At 49.2% G+C, this 17,064-nt stretch overlaps 1 protein-coding gene across 9 annotated transcripts in view; it reads right to left on the bottom strand.

The window, feature by feature from the left end:
- Positions 1 to 17,064, bottom strand: part of AKAP13 (A-kinase anchoring protein 13) — a 286,571-nt gene that overhangs the window by 141,770 nt on the left and 127,737 nt on the right. For all 9 annotated transcript variants that reach the window (XM_064158064.1, XM_064158065.1, XM_064158062.1 and 6 more), the window contains one exon: positions 11,745 to 11,928. In XM_064158064.1, the coding sequence (XP_064014134.1) occupies positions 11,745 to 11,928 (184 nt within the window). The remainder of the gene's footprint in view (positions 1 to 11,744; positions 11,929 to 17,064) is intronic.

Raw genomic sequence — 17,064 nt, 5'->3', positions numbered from 1 at the left:
GAACACAGCCAGACAGGACTTGAAAGGCTCCAGAGAAGGAGACTCCACAGCCTCTCCAGGCAGCCTGTGTCAGTGCTCTGGGGCCCTTACAGCAAAGAAGTTGCCCCTTGTGTTGAGGTGGAACCTCTTTTGGTGCAGCTTACATCCATTGCTGCTTGTCCTATCCCAGGGAGCAGTGAGCAGAGCCTGTCCCACTCCTCTTGACCCCCAGCCCTCAGATAGTTATAAACATTGATTAAATCCCCTCTCAGTCTTCCCTTTTCCAGACTGAACAGCCCCAAGTCCTTCAGCCTCTCCATATCATGCAGTCCTCCAGTCCCCTAACCATCCTTGTAGCCCTCCCTTGGACTCTCTCCAGCAGATCCCTGTCCCTCTTAAACTGGGATCATAGAGATCATCTAGTCCAACCTCCCTGCCTTAATTTGGGACCCTTCTCAACCAGACTATGCAGCCAGGTAGTGGATGGCTCAGTCTTGCTGCCTCCCTCAAATCATCCTTTCCATACCTTGCTGCATCCTGGTGCTAAGGTTCTGCAGCAGGCAGAACCAATGGGTGTCTGCAAGTGCACACTCCCATTTCTGTTGTTCAGGCAATCACTTCCAAGGTGATGCAGATCACACAAGAAGACACTCTTGCTGTGGGTATACTGAGCTTAACCATTTGTGTCTGCCCTGCCTGTCTCACTGCAAGCCCTGGGTTTTACTGAGAGAATACACTTGAAACCTCCTTGCAATCATGGATTTTATACTCCTTGGTTGTGAAAGGTGCTTATTTTGTACAGACAAGGAATCTCTGGAGCAGGGCATATCCAAGCTGGTCTACTAAGAGATAGGAACAGATATACAAATATTTAGTGAAGATTAATCAGCAAAAATGTACCTGGAAGCTCCAGCACTGGAGGAGTCTGAAGATCTGCTTCTGTTCAGCATAAAAATAAATCAGATTGCTGCAGTTTGCCAGCAGCAAGAGAAACCTTTTGTCTTAGGAGCTTTAGCCACCCTGAGCCAATTCTTTCTCATCCTCCCTTTTCAACAGCTTCCCATCAAAGCAAGTAAAAGATACCAAGTGAACTCAAAATCTTATCAGCACCATCTCCAAGCCCAATTGTTGCAGAAGAGAGTATCTTGCAAAGACTGCTCAATAAAGTTGACAGCATTCACTAGCTCAACACTCAGCACCACCATGCCTTGTTCCCACTGCAAAAGCCTGGCAGAAGCCCTCCAGCTCCCATCCCTGCTCCTTCTGCTTCCATTTTTTTTTTGTCCCATGTAAGCAAACCCAGAAGAGAAATTGCTGGCTGCAAGAAAGAAAAGATTCAACCAGCTGTCCCTTCCTCTGTGAAAAGGTGTCTCAGGGAGGGATGCCAACCCCTAATGGTGTGAGAGGAGAAGCAGACAAGCCTACAAAAACCAAAATGAGCTGTCAGTGTGCTCTGGCAGCCCAGAAAACAAACCAGAGTCTGGGCTGCAGCAAGAGAAGTGTGGGCAGCAGGGTGAGGGAAGTGATCCTCCCCCTCTGCTCAGACCCCACCTGGAGTAGTGTGTCCAGTTCTGGAGCCTCTGTTACAAGAGGGATATGGATATGCTGGAAGGTGTCCAGAGAAGGGCCAGCAGGATGCTCAAAGGGCTGGAGCTGCTCTGCTACGAGGCAGTTGGGGCTGTTCAGTCTGGAGAGGAGAAGGCTCCCAGGTGACCTTATTGTGGCCTTCCAGTACCTGAAGGGGGCTACAAGAAAGCTGAGGAGGGACTTTTTAGGCTGTCAGGTAGTGATGGGACTGGGGGGAATGGAACAAAGCTGGAAATGGGGAGATTCAGAGTGGATGTTAGGAAGAAGTTGTTCAGCATGAGGGTGGTGAGAGCCTGGAAAGGGTTGCTGATGGAGGCGTTGGAAGCCTCATCCCTGGAGGTGTTTAAGGCCAGGCTGGATGAGGCTGTAGCCAGCCTGATGCAGTGTGAGGTGTCCCTGCCCATGGCAGGGGGGTTGGAACTGGCTGATCTTTGTGGTCCTTCTCAGTCCTGACTGATTCTGTGATTCTATAATACTCCCAGGCCACTTCCTGCTCAATCTGGTTGTTGATTAGATTGTTCCAACTGCAGTGTCACCTCCTGCTCATTCAGTACATGAGACAAGATGAGAGGTAGCATCTTTTAAACCTCCCAGCACCACCCAAGTAGACTTGTCTCTGGTGAAGGAGCAGCTGCACCATACCCTTGTGCTGAATCTCGTCTCATGGAGGAGCAGACAGGATGGCCTCAGGCCAAGCAGCAGTGGAAAGAGGGAGAGGAAAGCCTGCACCACCACAGCACAGCTCACAGCTTCCTGCAGATATGGGTGAGGTATTTTTAAGAAGAGGGAAGATAAGTGAGGACCAAAAAACCCAAGAAAAAGTCCTGCTTGCCTTGCAAAGCTACAGAAACTGTGCTGGGTAACAGGAGTGTGAACTGCACTGCTGCCCCTGCTCCTGCCAGGCTTCTTTCCCAGGGCAGAGACAGCAGGTTTGAAATGGATGGGAGAACAAAAACAGGAGGGAGGAAGAGATGAGAAGATGAACAAAAAAGCTTCAGTGGGTTAAGGAAAACCTTGTGGTAGGAGATTTATGCCACAGCTTTACAAACGGGCAAGGAAGCAGTGTGGGAACTCAAGGTGTTATTTCCTGGGGATATCCCCTCCAGATATCTGAGCTGGACTTGGGCTGAAACAAAACAAACTCCATAGCCTTGCCAGCTCTTATGATCTTACTGCAAGCTGACAGCAGCTGTGGCTTTATTCTGAAGGCACCAGCAACTAAATGAATGTGATAGAGGAGAGAAAAAGGGAAAGAAAAAAAAGAATAAATCACCTTTTAAATGTCTGGGAGGGAGCTGGGGTGGTTTAGCCTGGAGAAGAGGAGGCTCAGGGGGGACCTCATTGCTGTCTACAACTACCTGAAGGGAGATTGTAGCCAGGTGGGGGTTGGGCTCTTCTCCCAGGCAACCAGCAACAGAACAAGGGGACACAGTCTCAAGCTGTGCCAGGGCAGGTCTAGGCTGGATGTGAGGAGGAAGTTGTTGCCAGAGAGAGTGATTGACATTGGAATGGGCTGCCCAGGGAGGTGGTGGAGTCACTGACCCTGGAGGTGTTGAAGGAAAGCCTGGCTGGGGCACTTGGTGCCATGGTCTAGATGATTGGCCAGGGCTGGGTGCTAGGTTGGGCTGGCTGAGCTTGGAGGTTTCTTCCAACCTGGTTGGTTCTATGATTGTATAGTTGATAGCAGAGCATTTACAGAACTATGATTTTTACAGCTAAAACCAACACCTCAGCTCAGGACAAGTGATATGGAAGCAGGACTTGTCTCTGCAGAACATCTCTGTGTGCTGCATGCCAGTGTGACCACAGACTCTGCAACACAGCCCAGAGATGAAGCCACTGCCTTGGCTGCCTCTGACACAGCACTTTACCAAGTTGTCTTCTACAATAATCTCTCCAAGCTCCAATCTCCACCACCAACGTCACTGCTGCTTGTAAATCTGCTGCAGGGGCTAAATATGAGTATCCTGACTGGGTATCCAGCTAAGCCATGCCAGAGGCCAAAACCCAGCAGTTCTGGGAATTCACTTATCTGCACTTGCTAAATTTATCCTGAAGCAGAGCTGGCCTACCATGAGCACTTACCAACCACACATGGCTCCTCAGGCTTCATGGACCCTGCAACTCTGGGGCTCACCTCTGAATCAGAATTTTTAAGGAGGGAATCATTTTCTTCTCCTACCTCACCAAAAGTTCTCAAATCTCTTCCAAGTATCTTTTTTCCTCCTCCTGGGCCTGTTTATGTGAAGATCATTTCCCAGGATCTCCTATTTCCAAGCAGGGTATCAGAGACAGCAAAAAGCTGTTTCCTCCACACAAGACAAAGCCACTTGTCTGTCCCCGTTCAGAGGCTGATACACACAAAACAAAGGAGAGGAGGGAGCCAGCAGTGCAAATGCAAACTTCACAGGCACCTGAGAACACAGTAGAAAGTCAGTAAAAGTTGGAGCAGGCAGTGGCTGAGTAGGTGGAGAGAGAGAAAACAAACCCTTCCTGCTCCATCCCATTCACACCTGATTCCTCCACCACCTTACTCCCAAGTCAGCTCCTCTGCCGTGGCCAGAAAAAAATCACTGCACCTCAGCTCCTTTCAATCAACTAAACAACAATGCTTAAAACAATAACCTCAGAATTACAGACTCCAGAATGTCAGGGGTTGGAAGGGACCTCAAAAGATCATCCAGTCCAACCCCCCTGCCAGAGCAGGATCTCCTATACCAGCATTACACAGTCACAAAAGCAGACTCTGTTCGTCTGCTCCCACACTTGTGCAGCTAAACAGCATCCTGTGAACACACATCTCTCACCATGTCTTCTTCCAATGCTCTTCTATTATCTCTGATTTCTCCTTTAGCTGCTGATCTTGTGCCAGCACTTGGAAAGATGAAGACAAATGTTCTTCTCTCCTGCCAGACCATAGCAAGTCATACCCTGGCACTCTGAATAGCAATCAAATGCATTTGCTGCTTGTTTTGGGCAGGAAGAACAGAAGGAGCAACATCAGAAACACCAAGAAACTCTTCAGCTGCTGATCCTGCTTTGCCAGAAATAACATTAAAAATACATATAGTATCACCTGCCCTCAGGGTGCCAACCTTCTGTCCACCTGCATGTCCCCAGCTGCATCTGGCTCACCATGCTCCTAGTAAGTACTGGGAGAGCTGGAGTAACCCAGGAGAGACTCAGAGTGCCCAGCTCCTAATCGTGGCAGGGTGCACACAGGAAGGAGGGCTTCAGCCTACACATTCTCAGAGGTAGAAGCACCCTGTTGGCATGCAGCTGCCATAGATCTGGCACTCAAGTCACAGCAGTCAGCAGTGTTTCCAGTCAGTGAGTTTGAAAAGCATCTGCACCACACAGGGCTCTCTGCCTATGCACAGACTGGATTTAATGCAACCACCCAACACCAAACTTCAATGAGAAATGGCATCTTCAACTGTTAGCCAGCCTGGGCAGGGCACTGTAAGACAGGCTTAAAGTTAAGATCACACTCACACTACTGAACATGAACTGGATGCTTCTGAGACTAAACACAGGCTTCAAGAACTTTCTAAATGGGGGAGCAAAGAAATAAGGTACCTGGGATGCAAAGAAATGAGGGACCAGGCAAATCCTCTGACACCTCTGGTTCAGAATAGCTGAGAAGTTTATTCAGCTATAAAAGTGAAGTGACTGAAAAAAAACCTTCCCCAGTGGAGAGGCAGCAGCACAGCACAAAGAGCACAGCACAGACTTCACCAATTACTTATGTAAAATCAGAACAATGGCAGTTGATAATCACAGCCTGCACAAGGCTCACAAAGCCTTTCTGCTGTCAGTGAGTTAGTCCTCATGTGTGTTAATTCCATCAGTTTCATTATGGAAACACAGGCTCCTACTGACTTGGAGTTTCACACACTGAGCTTGTTGGTTGTTAAGAGGAGTTCTGAAGGAAGAGCAATCCCAGAGCTCTCATAGAATCACAAAATCAAGCAGGTTGGAAGAGAGCTCCAAGCTCAGCCAGTCCAGCCTAGCACCCAGCCCTGGCCAATCAACCAGACCATGGCACTAAGTGCCCCAGCCAGGCTTGGCTTCAACACCTCCAGGGATGATGCCTCCACCACCTCCCTGGGCAGCCCATTCCAATGCCAATCACTCTCTCTACCAACAACTTCCTCCTAACATCCAGCCTAGACCTCCCCTGGCACGACTTGAGACTGTGTCTACTTTTGTGTTGCGGCTTGCCTGGGAGAAAAGACCAACCCCACCTGGCTACAGCCTCCCTTCAGGTAGTTGTAGACAGCAATGAGCCGTGCAAAAGTGCTTTAAAGCAACAAGCAAGCAGAGAAAAGCAATGGAATTAAGATTAATACTGAAGAACTCAGAGGCTGTTACAACTCTGAAAGCTCCCTTTGAAGGAATTGGGAACATGCAAGCATTTCTAATGGGTTTTACGTTTCTCTCGCTCCTCTTTTTCAGGGCACATAAATAGCTCTCAGCTGTGAAGGAGCTGCAAGCCTTTGACTTGACAGAAAGAAACCAAACACAATGCTTTGGGGCTACCAGACAGAACTGCTCTGCAGAAATGATGTTAGAACTAACATCAGCGCTTGTACGTGTGCCAAAGCAGCGCTTCCAACTCGCCTGCAACCCTGCAGGCTCTCTCTTTCTTGGAGCCATTTTCCTCTCCTGACTTGCAGGCTCCATGGAGAACACAGAGCTGGCAGGCAGATTGTGTTACTGCAACAAACTGCATTGGAAAACGTCAACTGATACCTGCTCTAGGGTAGGGTGTCCCTGCCCATGGCAGGGGAGTTGGAACCAGACGATCCTTGTGGTCCCTTCCAACCCTGACTGATCCTATGAACTACTGCAGCTGTCCTAGTGCTAGAGGCCAAGCTACTCAAATGGAGCATCCTACCCCCAGTTAATAAACTGAGCTACCTCTTTAGAGCCAGCCCTTGCCCAAGGAGAAGAGCCTAGCTCTGCCAATGCTCCACAGCCAGCACTGCCCACTTTTAAGACAGGGAACTAACAGGCTTCAACCAAGGACCCTTTGCTTTGGAATTCACTCTTACTAGAGTCAGAAACTGTCAAAACTCAGAGGCTGTGCAACCTGTCTAGTTTCTCAAGCTCTTTCATGCACATAATTCATTTCAATTACATTTTAAATCTAAAGAAAACCCAACAAATTGCTAACCAAGCTGCTAGCAAGCAAATAAAAATCATAAGAGTCGGAACAACAAAATCATAGAATCAGTCAGAGTTGGAAGGGACCACAAGTATCATCTAGTTCCAACCCCCCCTGAAAATGATCCTAGAAAGAAAAAACTCTGCCCTTTTGATCTATCCTATTCCATTTACACAGCAGAACAAAGTTTACTGTGCAGTTCTAGTCTCAAAGATAAAACAAGTAGCCTCAGGAATGATACATCACCGAGGAGCTGCGTCCTGCTCTCCATCTTCAGCAGCCTCCTCAGTTTGGTCTTGAAAGCTGCAGCCCATGCACCTTTCCTGCTAGAGGATCATAGAACAGCTTGGGTTGGAAGAGACCCAGAGATCATCTGCTTCAACCTTCTGGCTGCAGGCAGGGACACCTCTCAATTAGATTCAGCTGCTCAAGGCTTCATCCAGCATGGCCTTGAACACTCCCAGGCAGGAGGCAGCCACAGCCTCCCTGGGCAGCCTGTTCCAGAGCCTCACCACCCTCCTACTGAACAACTTCTTCCTCAGCTCCAGTCTAACCCTGCTCTGCCTCAGCTCCAAACCATTCCCCCTTGTTCTGTCTCTGGACACTCTTATGAAGAGTCCCTCTGCAGCCTTCCTGTAGGATCCCTTCAGCTATTGGAATGTAGCTCTAAGGTCCCCCTGGAGTCTTCTCTTCTCCAGGCTGAACAATCCCAGCTCCCTCAGCCAGAGGTGTTCCAGCCCTTGGATCATCTTTGTAGCCTCCTCTGGACTCACTCCAACAGTTCTGTGTCCTTCTCACGCTGGACACCAGAGCTGGATGCAGTATTCAAGGTGGGGTCTCACAAAAGCAAAAGGGCTGAATCCCCTCTCTTGCCCTGCTGCCCACACTCCTCTGGCTGCAGCCCAGCACACAGCTGCCTTCTGGGCTATATGAGAGCACTGCTGGCTCCTGGGGGAGCTTCTCATCAATCAATACTCCCAAGCCACATTCTTCAGAGCTGCTCTTAACCTGCTCTGCACCCAGCCTGGATTTGTGCCTGGGATTGGACTCTTGACTTGCTGCACCTCACGCAGTCAGCATGCAAGATGCAAGAGCCAGTGCACAAACTCAACACTCAACAGAAAGGAACCTTTCAAGGGCTGCACAATTTCAGCTGGAAGCACCTTTCCTTGTCCCCATTTTTGTTTTCCATGAAGACCTGCACCAGCTGAAAAGGGAAAGCTCCTGCAATAAACAGAAACTCAAAATGTCACCAGCATCATTAGGTTTTGAGCAAAATATTTACACTGCAGCTGAATGGAGCTGCTTTGCAGCCAAACCCTGGCAAAACTGCAACCAGGGAGAAGGTTTTCTGCCTGCTTTTTAATGGCTGTATCCTAATTATAGCAAAATCTCAGCCTTTTTCCAACGCTGGCTGGGAGAATCTTTGTCAAATGCAGGGTCCTGCAAATTAGCAAGCAAGAGAAGAATAAAACTGCTCCCCCCACCCCCCCCAACCCAAGGATAATTCATCACCAAACACACTGCATCCATTTATCTGGCAAAGTGCAGTTTAATTACTTGTAAAAATAATGAGGCCTTTGTGCAGCCTCTCTCTAACATGCGTTGCTGCTCTGTGTTTTGCTGAGTGGTGCAAGTTGAGTGCCAAATTTGGTGCATGCATTATACAGCAGAGTGCAGAAAAGAGGCTGGGCAGGACCCATTGTGCTTTGACAGCAGATAAATGACAGATATTCTCTTAATGGAATTTGTCTGCTCTTCTGCATATTTGAAACTCAATATTTCTCCTCTTACTAGGGATTTTCAAGCCTCAATCCCATCTTGTTGTAGAAAACCTCAGAGCTCATTGCTGTGTGCAGCTACCTGAAGGGACATTGTGGAGAGGCTGTTGCTGGGCTCTGCTCACAGGGAATTGGAGACAGAACAAGGAGGAATGGCCTCAAGCTGAGGCTGGGGAGGTTTAGATTGGACATGAGGAAAAGGTTTTTCATGGAGAGAGTGGTCAGGGAGTGGAATGAGCTGCCCAGGGAGGTGGTGGAGTCAGCCAGCCTGGATGTGTTTAAGGGTGGTTTGGCTGTGGTGCTCAAGGCTATGGTTTAAGGTGAATCTTGTAGGGTAGGGTCACAGGTTGGACTTGGTGCTCCTGAGGGGCTTTGCCAGCCTGCATGGTGCTGTGATTCTGTGAAGATGCTGTGCACAATAGAAGTCTCTGCTGATGAATTAGGCTGTGCCTGTCTTGCAGCTGCCAGTCTCCCATGGGGATGGACAGTTACAGTCCCCATGGCATAAGGTGCTCCACCACCCATTGAGAAAGGGGTCCATGACTTTACAGAATCCAAAGATTCTGTTTGCAGGGCTTACATGCAGGTGGCAGAGTCATGAGCTATGCGGAATGGCTCCCAGACACACTTCCAACCATCGGCCCAAGAGGAAAACTAACCACAATGGAGAGTATAAAGATATACAAAGGAGAATAGGAGCTGGGATCTTGATAGTAATCTTACTCAAGTTTCTAGAGTCTTGTTTTCAAAGAATCATAGAATCAGCGAGGTTGGAAGAGACCTCCAAGCTCAGCCAGTCCAATCTAGCACTCAGCCCTAGACAGTCATCTAGGCCATGGCACTAAGTGCCCCAGCCAGGCTTGGCTTCAACACCTCCAGGCACAGCAACTCCACCACCTCCCTGGGCAGCCCATTCCAATGCCAATCACTCTCTCTGACAACAACTTCCTAACAACACCCAGCCTAGACCTCCCCTGGCACAGCTTCAGGCTGTGTCCCCTTGTTCTGGTGCTGGCTGCCTGGCAGCAGAGCCCAACCCCACCTGGCTACAGCCTCCCTGCAGGCAGCTGCAGACAGCAATGAGCTCTGCCCTGAGCCTCCTCTGCTGCAGGCTGCACACCCCCAGCTCCCTCAGCCTCTCCTCACAGGGCTGTGCTCCAGGCCCCTCCCCAGCCTTGCTGCCCTTCTCTCAACACCTTCCAGCACCTCAACATCTCTCTTGAATTGAGGAGCCCAGAACTGGACACAGCACTCAAGGTGTGGCCTGAGCAGTGCTGAGCACAGGGGCAAAAGAACCTCCCTTGTCCTGCTGCCCACACTGCTCCTGAGCCAGGCTAGGATGGCTCTCCTGGCCACCTGGGCACACTGCTGCCTCATCTTCAGCTACTACCTACTGGTTAAACTGTAATTCCTTGGAAAACAGCAGTAGCATCCATTAGAAGGAATGGAATAGGGCAATGCTATGTGATCTAAGCACTCTGTTTTCCTTCCCCTGAGCAAGGACTGCAAGTCCAGCATTAGAACCAGTTGTGAAATCTTGCACCCAATACATGAACAGCTGCTCTAACAGTTTTGCTTACTTCCCTTTTTTCTTTGGTTTTGGTTTTTTGGATGTTGTTTTTGGTTTTGTTTTCTAAGTTACCAGCTCTACTCAGATTCAGATTAGAATATTTGCTGTGAGCCTTACAACCAAGTTTTGGCTAACTTAAGCTTTCTGTAGCAAGGTTTTGGACACCTTAAGCTTCTTGACAGCATATAATATCTGCTAATGTGGTTATTCTCATTTTGGAGAACTCTGCTGCAGTTATGGGATGAATTTGCACATTCCAGCTTTACAAGACAGCCTGTAAGTGTTTTCAGAGTGTAACTGCAGAAATCAGGGGAGACAAATGTAAACCTGTATTAATCACAACCAAGAGTGGCAGAAGAAGAGGTCAGAGTGCAAGTCCTGTCCTATCCTGCACCTTCCCTAAGCACAGCTTTGGGTCACTCAGCACAAACCCCAAGCACCTGAAACTCAGAGAAACAAAGCCAATAACAGAGCCTAAGGGAGCCAGGCAGCAAAGTAACACACATGCAGGCTGAAGCTTTTCTCCTTCACAACCACTCAACTCAGGACTTATCTACACTCTTTGTCTTTAATAAAGTCAGCTTTTGAAGCCTGAGCTCCAAACTCTTGCTATTCAAAACCAACTTGGCATCTTCTGCAGGCTTGCAGGTAAAACACTGCTGTAAATGTTCCTATCACTACTTAGTTGCTATGACCTTGTAGGATTTGGCTGCTCCTCATGATCACTCAAGAGAGAACTTCTGTTTTTAAAGACTTGCATTAATTCTTACCTCCTGTGCTGGTAAGACACCTGTCCTCTACAAGATGCTGCATGTCTAAGGACAGGCTGGATGAGGCTCTGGCCAGCCTGATCTAGGGTAGGGTGTCCCTGCCCATGGCAGGGGGGTTGGAACTGTCTGATCCTTGTGGGCCCTTCCAACCTTGACTGATTCTGTGATTCATAGAAGGGCTCAGGTTGGAAGGGACCTCAAATATGACCTTCTCCAGCCTGCTGGCTGTGGGCAGGGACACCTCTCAACTAGACTCAGCTGCTCAAAGCCACATTCAACATGCCCTTCAACACCCCCACAGAGGAGGCAGCCACAACCTTCCTGGACAACCTATTCCAAAGTCTCACCACCTTCCTACTGAAGAACTTCTTCTTCAGCTCCAGTCTAACTCTGCTCTGCCTTAGCTTCCAACCATTCCCTCTTGTCCTGTCTCTAGACACCCATATGAGTCCCTCTGCAGCCTTCCTGGAGAATCCCTTCAGGTATTTCATTTACCAAACTTCAAATCCACAAAGTAAGAACACAACAGTCAACCACCATCACCACGAAGCCCAGCAGCTCCCCTCTTCTGTGCAGCTCTGCTTGTTTGAAGACAAAGCTTCCCATTTGTGTTTGCATTAAGATTTGCCTTAATTAGTCGATATTACTTTGGGCTTTAAGAGACAGCTGGAAGCAGAGCAGTGTGCAGCAGAAAAGGAGGACAGAGTACTACTGCATTTCCCCTATGCTCTAAAGGCCTGTCCCCACTGTTGCCAACAAGAAAATAAACAATAGAGTTTGCTTTTCAGGGCAGAGCAGCTCTAGACTCTCTTCAGTGATACTGTTCAGCAGAGGCAAGCGTGACACAGAACAGACAACTAGCAGAGGAAGCAGCAAACCATCCTTACTCTGTCAAAAGCTGGTGCAGTTTCTGGTAACCTCTCTCCAAAGCCAAGCTGACAGGCGTTGCCCCTTCGTTGTTGTGGATGCTGAGAGCTCCTCTTCCACCCGGCTGCTGGAGCAGAAACCAGGTCAGGCGCAGCAGCCCCAGCCTCACCGCAAAATGCATCAGCGTCTCCCGAGGGATGTTCTCTGGGGAGAGAGAAAGGGGGAAAAAAGGAATGGCAATGGGTAGGCTGTGGGTTAGGTAATTGTCATATCCCCACCTCCCAGCCACACCACACACCACTGCTGCCAGCCCAAACGCTGAGGAACCTGGAGCACCTGGAAAAACACACTGGCTGCCAAGGTCCGGGAGGGAGCAGCGCTTTGAAGGGAGGGACACCCTATGGAGGGACTGGGAGTGCTCAGGACCTTGCAGAGCCAGGCAACCAGCAACAGAACAAGGGGACACAGACTCAAGCTGCACCAGGGAAGGTCTAGGTTGGGTGTTAGGAGGAAGTTGTTGGCAGAGAGAGTGATTGGCATTGGAATGGGCTGCCCAGGGAGGTGGTGGAGTTGCTGTGCCTGGAGGTGTTGAAGCAAAGCCTGGATGAGGCACTCAGTGCCATGGTCTGGTTGATTGGCCAGGGCTGGGTGCTAGGCTGGACTGGCTGAGCTTGGAGCTCTCTTCCAACCTGGTTGATTCTATGTTTCTATGATTATATTCTATGAGTGAGACTGACCACAGCCATCCATGTGAAAGTAACATTACTTCACCACCAGCCACAGCAATCACCAAGCTGCAGGACTTCCAAACAGAACCTAGCATGGACAGGTAGGTTTTGATTCTCTTCACACACCCAGGGCCAGGTTTTAGTAACAGGGAAGTTTTGTTATTTCATGAGATGTTGATTTGTCCCATGCCATGGAAATGATCGATTACTTTTGAAGCACAAATCTAAACCAAAACAAGCAAAAAACAGTCAGTTTAACTCCTAGTGCAGGAAAGAAAACCCCAAACCAGAGAGTTTTGCTTTCCTGACTTGGATTTGCCTCAGACCAGCTTGTCTCAGCTTGCTACAGTAGCTCTGAGTAGCAGCATTTATAAACCAGCAATCTCTTGCTGCTGCTTTTTACACCTAATAACTGTGACCTTCTAATCTGGTAAAAAGTCCAATCTTGAGCCTGAGCTTTCATCTCAGGAAAATATCTCCCTACTCTAAAAGCTGCATCCCTAGAATGATGCTCTGCAAAGCTTCCACCTGCAATGAGCTTCAGATGCACTCCTGAAATACAGATCAAAGCCTGTTGCTTCTCTATGAAGGCTAAAAGCATTTGGGCTAAAAAGAACCTGCAAGACATAAAAAAATGTTATTGTAATTAACAAAGGATTTCAGTATTGACTGACAGTGACAACAACAACAACAACAAAGCACCAACTGTGTCTCACCAGCCTACGCCAATGAGCACACTTGGCATAACAGCTCTAATATCACAGCAATGATTTTTTGGGTTATTAATTCGAGGTAATCCCAAGCATAAATCCAGGCTGGGCAGTGAGTGGCTGGAGAGCAGCCCTCACAAGAGGGACCTGGGGGTGCTGGTGGTCAAGAAGCTCAACAGGAGCCAGCAGTGTGCACTTGCAGCCCAGAAAGCCAAGCAGAGCCTGGGCTGCAGCAGGAGAAGTGTGGCCAGCAGGGCCAGGGAGGTGATTCTCCTCCTCTACTCTGCTTTGATGAGACCCCACCTGGAGCACTGCATCCAGTTCTGGAGCCCCTGGGACAAGGGGGATGTGGAGATGCTGGAGAGTGTCCAGTTCAGGGCCAGGAGGATGCTATGAGGGCTGCAGCAGCTCTGCTGTGAGCACAGACTGAAAGAGTTGGGGCTGTGCAGGCTGGAGCAGAGGAGGCTCCCAGGTGACCTTCTTGAGGCCTTCCAGCATCTGAAGGGGACCTACAAAAAAGCTGGGAAGGGAGGTTTTAGGCTCTCAGGGAGTGACAGGACTGGGGGGAATGGAGCAAAGCTGGAGGTGGGGAGAGTCAGAGTGGAGGTGAGGAGGAAGTTGTTCAGCATGAGAGTGGTGAGAGGCTGGAATGGGTTGCCCAGGGAGGTGGTTGAGGCCCCATGGCTGGAGGTGTTTGAGGCCAGGCTGGCTGAGGCTGTGTGCAGCCTGCTCTAGGGTAGGGTGTCCCTGGGCATGGCAGGGTGTTGGAACTGGCTGCTCCTTGTGGTCCCTTCCAACCCTGACTGATTCTATGATTCTATTTCGGTTGTTGCCAGCCAAGCCTAAAAAATATACATATATATATATATATATACACAAAAGTAAGCACATAATGGCCTTAGGGTTTAATTAAACATTTCTTCCTCAGTAAGTGTGCCCCAAGAGAAACCAGCTCTTCAAAGTGCTGTTGTTTTTCTAGGTTACTTGCTTTCTTAAGGGACATCATTAAGACCTTTGGTGAGAAACAAAGCAAAACCAGTCAGTTCTCTCCTGTCTGACACAATTTTTCCCAACTTTTGGATTGATTCCTGAAGAACTACTCTGTATTCAAGAACCAAAAGCTTTCTGGCACAGGCTCTCTTCCGAATTACTCCAAATTAGGTCTCTGGGCTACAAACCAATCCTTTCCCCCTAACTTCCTCTTGATTACCGTAAAGCAAAACCATGCTGCCCTGAATACATGAGCAATGTCTGAATGAAGGTTTCAGCTGATGAGAGAAAAAAGGGACTAGCTGAGCACAGTCAGAGACAAATTCTCAGTCTGTGAGAGAGCAGTGACAAGGATTCTGGTGTTAGGTACTCTGGAGTGTAATGCTTTAGAAACAAGCAACGCAACAAGGTACTTACTGCATGGTTGTCAGAGTCTTGGACTTAGCAATGAAAAATAACATACCAGAGAGACAGGCATAAAGGAAAAGCTACTGAGGAGGCTGCAGAAAGTGCTGATAGGTGTGGGACTTACCCAGAGTGAAAGCAGATGCCTAAGGTTTCACTCAATGAACTTACACAATACTCCCACGCTACCTGTACTACCGCTCTGGCAGAGTCAGCTTGCAGAAGTAAAGCTCTGCAACTCTCCCTACTGACCTGGTGGAAGGACAAAAGCAGTGCTGTTGGAGCAACTGATGCCTGGCTGAGTAAAGAGTGTGTTGCACTGGCCTGACCATAGAATCAAGCAGGTTGGAAGAGACCTCCAAGCTCAGCCAGTCCAACCTAGCACCCAGCCCTGGCCAATCAACCAGACCATGGCACTAAGTGCCCCAGCCAGGCTTTTCTTGAACACCTCCAGGGACAGTGACTCCACCACCAAAGAAGAGCTGCTGCAGCCCTCTGAGCATCTTCATGGCCCAAAATCCTATTTCCCTACATGAAACACCCCCTCCTTGTTGTCCCAACCCCCCCCATCTGATGTCATAGCTTCATAGAATGAACCAGGTTGGAAGACACCTCCAAGATCATCCAAGTCCAACCTATCATCTGCTCATACAACTGCAACTTCTGCAAATCCCACCCTTTTTCCCATTCTTTGGCTGCAGTTAGTGGACACAGTGGTTCCAGAGTTTGGATGGAGGTGTCCACAAGCACGACCAGACTGAACGTGCCCCTGCCCCAACGCCTCTGCACGACGACGACGTGCAGAGCAGCTCTGTACAGGGAGACATGGCCTGCTGCCACTCAGAGCACATTAAACAGACACATTTACTAGCCAGGCCTACTTGGAAAGATCTGCCTAACGTGTCACCTGGCACGAGGCCACCCTAACAGATGGGCACAGATGATGGCAGCAAAGAGACGAGCGCTGCCTGTACAACAACTGCAGGGCTCCCCCCCCAGGCAGCAGCTTTTGGTAGTTTTGGGGTGTGCAAAACTTGCAGAGCTGCAGTGCAAAGGCGTCTGCCATCTGTGGGATGGATTAACCACTGATGCATAATGAAAAATACATCTGCTGGTGGCTGCTGCTGCTCAAAATAAGATGAAAGCTGGCCCACATCACGTGTGGCAGCGCTGCTGGATGGACAGAGCCCTCCAGCCTTCCTGTCTTTCATAGAATCATAGAATCAACCAGGTTGGAAGAGACCTCCAAGATCATCCAGTCCAACCTAGCACCCAGCCCTATCCAATCAACCAGACCATGGCACTAAGTGCCTCATCCAGTCTTTTCTTGAAGACCCCCAGGGACGGTGCCTCCACCACCTCCCTGGGCAGCCCATTCCAATGGGAAATCACTCTCTCTGTGAAGAACTTCTTCCTAATATCCAGCCTATACCTACCCTGGCACAACTTGAGACTGTGTCCCCTTGTTCTATTGCTGGTTGCCTGGGAGAAGAGGCCACCCCCCACCTGGCTATAGGGATGGAGTAGCCAGGGATGGAGCTTTTAACACAAACTCTAGAGCATGTCCAGAGAAGGGCAGCAAGGCTGAGGAAGGGCCTGGAACACAAACCCTATGAGGAGAGGCTGAGAGAGATGGGGGTGTGCAGCCTGGAGAGGAGAAGGCTCAGGGCAGAGCTCATTGCTGTCTACAACTACCTGAAGGGACATTGCAGCCAGGTGGGGTTGGGCTCTGCTGCCAGGCAAGCAGCAACAGAACAAGGGGACACAGTCTCAAGTTGTGCCAGGGGCAGGTCTAGGCTGGATGTTGTTAGGAAGTTGTTGTCAGAGAGAGTGATTGGCATTGGAATGGGCTGCCCAGGGAGGTGGTGGAGGCACCGTCCCTGGAGGTGTTCAAGAGAAGCCTGGATGAGGCACTTAGTGCCATGGTCTGGTTGACTGGCTAGAGCTGGGTGCTAGGTTGGACTGGATGAGCTTGGAGGCCTCTTCCAAGCTGGTTGATTCCATGATTCTATGAAATCCAAGTCAAAGCCTTGTTACAGTGCAAAATGCACATCCCAGACACAGAAGAATAACAAAAGCTTTAACATGGAACAGCCAGAGCTGCTTCTCCTACCCTGTATCCAGCACAAGCTCCTCATCTTAAAATGTCTGTCCTCTGAATGCCAACTAAAAGCTTCTTGTAATTAGGAAATTGTGGGAATAGAAGACACAGCATACTGGGAAGGCCAAGTTGTTTTGTTCCTCTCTCATTTCCTAGTAATAGGCAAGAGTTGAAACATATGATTATTGTCCCATAATGGCAGGGCACTCTGATCCAGCTGGCAAAGCATAAGGCTTCAGATACATTATTTTTATGTACTCCTTTTTGCAGCTGTGACACACAGGCAGAGAGTTTATCTGGGTAACTAAGGACTACATTCCCACAGAGCACTGCTAAATGTGCTCTGCTGCTAGTAAAGGATTTCAGTTTTAGGTGCCATTAGCACAAAACAAAGAAGGATTGAAGG

The sequence above is a fragment of the Pogoniulus pusillus genome, chromosome 17 (genome assembly GCF_015220805.1).
Source record: "Pogoniulus pusillus isolate bPogPus1 chromosome 17, bPogPus1.pri, whole genome shotgun sequence".
In the NCBI taxonomy this organism is placed as follows: Eukaryota; Metazoa; Chordata; class Aves; order Piciformes; family Lybiidae; genus Pogoniulus; species Pogoniulus pusillus.
This window is presented reverse-complemented; position numbering and strand designations above follow the sequence as displayed.